This window comes from Cariama cristata, unplaced genomic scaffold, assembly GCF_000690535.1.
Source record: "Cariama cristata isolate BGI_N322 unplaced genomic scaffold, ASM69053v1 scaffold18611, whole genome shotgun sequence".
Classification (NCBI taxonomy): Eukaryota; Metazoa; Chordata; class Aves; order Cariamiformes; family Cariamidae; genus Cariama; species Cariama cristata.
The window spans coordinates 54,500-61,876 of record NW_009598920.1 but is presented as its reverse complement, the minus strand read 5'-3'; the positions used below and the strand labels follow the sequence as shown (position 1 = coordinate 61,876).

Genomic DNA, 7,377 nt, shown 5'->3' with positions numbered 1-7,377 from the left:
AAGAAAAAGGCTTCTCGAAAAACCAAGTGCCTTTCTGCAGAGCTGGCAGGTGGCTGTGGTTACAGCAGTTCATCTCACAGCTAACTTTCTCTTAAATTATATCCATGTTTCAGAAGCTCTGGGTTAAGACTACCTTCCCTTCTCAAATTCCCCAGGGCTATTCCTCAGGTAACACTGGTGAAGACACCTGGCTTCCTTTCACATATATAGACAACCACACTCAAAGTGGAATACCTTTTCTACACAAAACTATTATTATTTAATGCTGCCTGTCTGCTAGGAACATACAGTGCGTCCTTCTCTGAATAAACAAAGCTGCTGCAGGAATTGCAATGCAGTCAGAAGTGAAATGGTTCTATCCAGAAGCCGGTCAACAGACAGAATTGTAATGAAAACAAAAACCCAACCATTTTCCATAGGGAAAATAAGTTTTCCCTGCTAAACTGGCCAGCAATCAACAGTTCAACTGAAAATCTCTTCTCTCTGTGATTGTGGTCTAAAGCTTGTTCCACTTCAAATCAGCAGTGTTTATGTTGTGCCAGCTCCTCTGATTCCTACCCCATTAACTTTCCCATGCCATCTTAAATTGAGTTTAGAACTTATGAAAACTGATAGCACTGCAAATGATGAACTTGGTGTATCTCAATGAATCCAGTATATCTGTCAACAAGCACATGTGTCTCATGATGCTGAGCCTTTCCTAGTCTTCCAGTGTTTCTCAGCCACAATTTACCTGGAGGAGGTGTAAAAGTGTTTTGTATCTGGGGTCTCACCTGGGACTCATGGCTGAGACTGACAATGAGGAAAGCACTGCTGATAAAGTTTTAATGCCATGGGGATGTTCGTATAATATTTCCTGGCAGAAAGCATAAACTCATGTTGTCTTTTGCAAGTTTATTATGATATAGAAGGTTCATAATGGTTTTGGTTTTGTTGACCTGAATGTACTATAAGGAACTGGAAAGGTCTTACAGCGTGGCAAAAAGTAAAAAGAAAAGTTTTGCCAAAAAATAATCTACTTTGGACTCTGATCTCTTCCCATGACTCAATTACTCTATTTTAATTTGCATGAGAACAGCAGCCCTCATGGGGCCATCTAAAAAATCCCCCATATTTTGGGGAAATATGGATTCAAATCCCTCCCTGCTAAAGATTTTCTGTGATACTCAAAGTGGAATATGTAACTGAGGCAACCCAAAGGACTGTAAGCATCTTTTTTCTTCTGAAGATAAATATATTTCATGTATAACTTTTGAGTCCACATATGTATTTTAGATACTTAATTCTGATAAAAAAAAAAATGAATGGCCAATAGAAACCTAAATATTGTTGTGGATCTGGGCATTACTATTTTTTTGCCTTAGTTTTCCACCTGTAAATATTACTCAACCTCACAGAGGACCCAAAAGATAAATGTGTTACTGATAGTGAGTGATGTGCTCAAGTATAGCAGTGGTGGGGGCCACACAAATATGTAATTAAAAGGGGATGGAAAGGAAGGTAAAGGAGGTCATCTGTATTTAGAATACCATTTATCAGTGAAAAAGCTTCAAATCAGTTTACCACTACTTTAATTTAGTTCTGTCCTTGGTTTTTTTTTGTTTAAACTTTCATTCCTGAACGCTAGAAGGGAACGTAATTAAGTTTGCAAGTATTTCAAGTGGACGTCAGTACTCACTTCTACATGTTGACAGGTCTGAATGAGTTTTGCCAAAAGAGTTTCCAGTTCAGTATTCCTCTTAATAAGGTTGGTGAGGTTACTCTCCAAATTTTGCTGTCAAAAAGAAAGAAAAGAACACATTAGCATTTTGAAGGATCTAATGTTTAGGTGAACAGTTGAAAAATGGCTGTATCTTCAGGATCTGAATTTTGTAATTCAGGTATGAACATGAGACTTTAATTTCGATATGTTCCATTACACGGTTTGTCTATGCATCAAGTATGGCAAGACACGAGAGCAGAAAACTTCAAGATAAGAGCGAGTTCTAGAAAATAGAGTTTCTAAGGACCTACTAAAAACTAGATTAAGCAATTAGTTTTAGTCGGGGGGAAAAAAAGGAGTAAAAAGAAGAGCAGGGAAGCTAAAAATGTTTCACCCAAAAAAAAGTGGTTTATTTTAGTTGAGAACACTTTTTGACTCCTTATTTCCTGCTCTCAGTCTAACGTCTGAATTTAAAAGCCTGCTACTAACTGAGGTCTCCAAGCATGTGCCCCTTTGGGACTGTACTTCTAAGGACCCAGTAGATGGGTCAGCACTTTCTTCTTGGGATTCGCAACACTGGGGGGCATTGATCTAATTGATTTAATTCCCTAGTTCAGAAGAGTTATATTTTTTAATAAATAATTCTAAAGAAAAACATCATTTCTACGCATAAAAATGAAATATCTACTCACAGATTGTGCCTTCACTAACCGTCCTTAAGAAAGAACTTGTGGCTTGGGTCTGTGTTTATCAACTGATTATGGCTGCAATAAATATCTGCAACTGTGGGAGATCAGAGTGCTTTCCAGTTTCCAGATCTGAGGCCACATCCTGGCCACTACGCAATTGCATGTGAGATTGAGATCTAGCAACAAACATTTCAGCCTCCCTTCTCCCCTCCGTATCAACAGGAAGGAAATCCAAGCCCGTGAGGAGGAGCAGGTCTGTGACAGCTATGACCCCCTGGTCTGGCTGCCTTGGGACCAGGACCCTGCCATGCACCGTGGAATTTGCAGTCACCAGCTCCTTGCTTTTTACTGCACATCCCAAGATAGCTGCTGTTTTACATGAAATTCCATCTTCTGGAAGCACATGGGCATGAAAAGTCCTTTTTTTTGCATCAAATGCAAAGTTTCCACAGAGATAAAAAAGCCCTGTAAATATAACTTAAATACACAAAAAGGAAGAAGAAAAAAGAGGCAAGCCATTAAAAAGAGTCCTGACTATAAACATTCACTTATTTCAGTAATTTCAGGGGTATATATTTCATTTTGAAAAAAACTGGGGAATGCTGGCATGACAAGCTGTTTCTTATCGTTATTCACCTATGTAAGTGTGCGAGACTAGTCCCTTGCTTAGTATTCCTGACAGGCTGTCAGTCCCTGCCTTTTAATTGTTCTTTGTCCTCGGAGCAGTCCCCAGTACCTAGGAAGTGCTGAACAGGAATACCAGAACTGGGCCCTCTGCTTGTACCCCCCCAAGGGCTGTGGTGTCTCTGCAGAGCTCTCATTAATTTCATCCCTCCTCATCTTTTATTAATGGACTTCTCTTCTTCACCCTACTACTCTTCCCCCCGATGTATCTATTCCATTGCTTAAGTCCCTTCAGCTATCATTAACTCACCTGATTTCTCTCATCCTTCCCCACCTCCATGCACACGTTTAATGTACGTGTCTGTGTGTTTTCTGGCGCTGATACTCCTCGCCTATTTCACGCTGTTTTAAAACTCTTTGTTCCTTGCCCTCCCTTTCTGCAGCCCTGCAGTCTCCTTACTCCTCCTTGCATATGGCTACAAACAAATGAAGCTGGCAGTACATCATTGCTGAACCTTACGTACTTTGGCATTCACCATGGCTGATGCTGTAAACACCGGAGGAGCCGTCAGTCCTGTTCCATTAAAGATAGCACAGGATTTTGACGGCTTTACGTATATAACCCTTCCGAGAAGCGTGATGGGTGTTTGAAGTACGTAATTTTGGCATTTTCTTCCCAGCACAGCCATGAGTATCGTGTATCACAAGCTCTGGCTGTAAAAATACCTTCTACACTGCATTTATTTTATAGCCCATTAAAATAAAGAGTAACAAGAATGGGCATTCTTTACCAAACAGTTTGAGCTGTATCTTACATTTCCCTAAGCTCTACTGTGAACGATCATTTAATCGCAAAGGCATGTTTGCTGTGCTGTTAGATATTCCTTTGTAGAGCTGAGACTCACATGCAAAGTCAAAATACCATATATAGTTACAATATCAGATAACCTTTGTCTTTAAAAATCAGTTTGTTAAGGGGATCCAAATGTGCAAATACTCGTGAAATTATACTTATGTACCCTTCTTACGCTCATATATTCATTATGTAATGTTCTAATATTTTATACTAAAAGGTTTAAAATGAAAATGTATATTCTTGATCGAGATTGCCTAATTTAAAATGTATTATTGGACATCATAAATACTAACAGTCAGGACCTATACATACTATGAAGAAAAAACGTTCTCTTGTAGAACACTGCAGTGATTTTAAATAACCTGAAATTGTCTTCAACTAAGGCCATTAATACATGAAGAGTAAGTATTTTTCTCTGAAACAGAAATTTATTTACCCATAGATTATATGTAGATTATTATATCCAGGATATTTCCAAATCCTGGATAAAGAACAAAATTTTAGAGTTAGTTTCCTATCCAGTGAATATAAACATAAACCATATATTACTATGGTTTTACACAGGTCCCTTGATGTCCTCTGCATTTCCCAGCTGCGAAAATGGAGGATAACCACTGAACAAGTGAGTTGCCTTACAAAAACTGGAGTTAATGCATTCCCATGCTCCAGCTCCTCAAACTGTATCATTTTCAAACTGGGAAGCCGGGAATTTTGTTTCCATGCAGATTGGTACAGAAAAGGTTGGGGTCTTTTTAAGTCAAGAATTATCAGAATTTTGTTACACTTTTGTTGAAGAACATCAGTTTATATTAATGCTTTACAAGATAGCAAGAACCTGGCAGCTGCTTTCTGCAATTAATGTCAATCTTTCCAGTTTCACTACGCAAGTACTGAATGGCAGCTGTTAAAAGTGGCCTGACTTGAAAGTTTTAAAGGTCGTAAAACTCAATCAATTCTTGCAGTATGTTTACCCAGATTTTCTCTTGGCAATACCTTCCTTTAGTTCTTTCCCCTATTCTATTCCCATATGGACCATGGCACCACTTTGGCTAACACATGATATTAGGTACCAGAAGCAGAGTTCAAGCCCTGCCCTCTTTCTTTATTCCTTATAGGGGGAGTCAGAAGGGCCTGAAAGATGTTTAAATTTCAGAAACAGAAGTTTGCTCACAGACTTTCCAAAGTGTCGCAAACCCATTTCACATCCACACCTGAAACTTCCCAGTTTGTGTAAAACTTCAATGCCAGATTTGAAACTCTGGCCATCTTAAAAATTGATCCAGTGCTGTAGATCAGAATTCCTGGGATACTGAATTGTAGGCACGTTTTACGTCTGGAGAAAGTGTGCTCTCACATTAGGATGAGTACATGTGAAAACGAGTGGCAGAATAAGCTTATTCAAAGTTATCTTCCTTCCTCCCACTAATCTTCTACTGTTGTTCTCTTAGGTGAACCAAATTACAACTGTATTTTTGGAAATGTTCCAAGTAAATCATAATTGCTTAAACATTTGCACCTGCCTTTCCTTATCTTTTTTGCCACTTGCCAATTTTCATTTTTATCTGTCTATTAAAAACTGATCTTAGAAATGTAGGGGTTGGTTTTTAAGAGCAGGACAATAGTTGCTCTGCGTTTGCTCTGTGAACAGGCTTCACACATGTTAATTCAGTGGATGCAAACTGCTCTCAAAAAGCAAAAGCCAGGCTGAATGCTTCCTGACTTACCAATGCAGACCTAGCCCAAGATTTTGACATTCCATGCGTGCTTTGCAACTGTTTTTACAATATCCAGTATAAAGTGAGAAGAATGCTTACTGTCCATTTAGCATGGTCTGATACCTACACAACATAAATATTTCCATAATCTTGGGATAAATCCAAGTAGCTGAAATTACAGAGATGTAATTGAAAAGGACAGTTGAGGATGATGTTTCATTTTGACTCTGCATGCCTATAAAATGATATGATCCAGGGACTGGAGTCTGAAGTCGGAAAAATTAATGCTAAAAATTAGAGGAAGGCAACTCAGGACTGGATGCCTTTTTTAAGCTGCTGTCTAGCTCACACCGAAGTCACGATCTTGTCGCAGTAACGATTGCGTGAGGTTTGTGCCCTGATTGAAGTGGGAGGTCAGACTAGATGATCATAATGGTCTCTTCTGGCCTTTAAATCTATCAGTCTATGAAAACCAAATGTGAACCCATGCCCTTTGCCAAATTAACAGTCTCACGCAAAGCATTGCTTGTCTAAAATGGGAAGGTAGCACAAACAGATAGTCCTAACCTACTATATGGATTGGAAATGTTGTCAAAATAAATTAATGTAAGCTTCTAAAGAAGAAAAATGCTGAGTTGTGCGCTCCTGCCTTACGTCACAGCAAACAAGATCCCCAAGATCACCTTCTCAGAAGCATTTTTCTGCTCCATAAAAAATGTCTATTCAAAGGGCCACAAAATAAAACATATAGCTATCAGCTACAATGATATTTTTAATTCCATTTGAAGTAAAGCCACTGTTATTTATCATTAAAAATATTCTTTTTCCTGCCATTAGTAAATATAAGTAAGTATCTGTATTTTCCACTCACTGCCTACTGGAAATCTTTGAGAACCAGCGCACTGAAACTGCAGCGCATGTTAAGACTCCCACACTGTGGGACAGTCCTTTGTAACAACGGCCTTGATCACCATTTACATCAAATCCATCATGATCAAAGCCTTTTGGCAGCAAACATTGACAGCAGTTTGCATTTCCTTTGCTCATGGTGTAGAACTGACCAGATTAAGACATATTTTGAGGTTACCTCCTGGTTTAAAGAAGCAAACAACTCTGGAGAGCCTTCTGGGCTTATCAGAGCCCTGCATAATGGAAATTAGGTTTAGTAATTATATAGCTTTTGTGAGAACCACAGCCACCCTCCCATGATCTCTTTACAAATGGTCAAACTGAAACAGAGATGATATATTTTCAGATTTGGTTGGTTAAAGCTTGTAACCAAAAGCCACACAGTTAACACTGCGGTGAAACAGAGATGAGGAATAAAACCCCACAAAGCAGAAGTGTGATTGTATCCTAACTGACTCAAGCTAGCAGGGCAACCACAGCAGTGTTGACATGGCAGGTCAGTCTTTAGTACATGCACGCGGGCTAGAGATCATAAATATACACCCCGTCGCTAACAAAGTCCACGCAGCCACATCTTCACTGCAACAGTTTTTCCTCCTAACTTGAAGAAGTTATGCTTGCATGCGCTCCGGTTACGCTTCCACCTTGTCGTGCTGACATACCCTACGAACGAGGCCTGCTGCCTCCAGGACTTGTGTCTAACTTATTAAAAAAGTTGCCAATCAATTCCAGAAGAACTGCCAGAATATCAAGCATGGCTTTGAGCCAGGTTCTGGGTGTATGCGAGTTTAATGTTTCCTTTGGTGTTCTTTATTTAAATGGACATGCCAGGTGCACATGGAAAAACTTAAGTTAATTTTTATTCTATGTACTTGTCCTGAA

General features: G+C 39.2%; 1 protein-coding gene across 1 annotated transcript in view; it reads right to left on the bottom strand.

Moving 5' to 3' along the window:
- Positions 1–1,639: 1,639 nt before the first annotated feature.
- LOC104168787 (E3 ubiquitin-protein ligase Midline-1-like) overlaps positions 1,640–7,377 on the bottom strand; it is a 55,564-nt gene continuing 49,826 nt past the window's right edge. The window contains exon 2 of the mRNA XM_009709497.1: positions 1,640–1,774. Within this exon, the coding sequence (XP_009707799.1) occupies positions 1,640–1,774 (135 nt within the window). The remainder of the gene's footprint in view (positions 1,775–7,377) is intronic.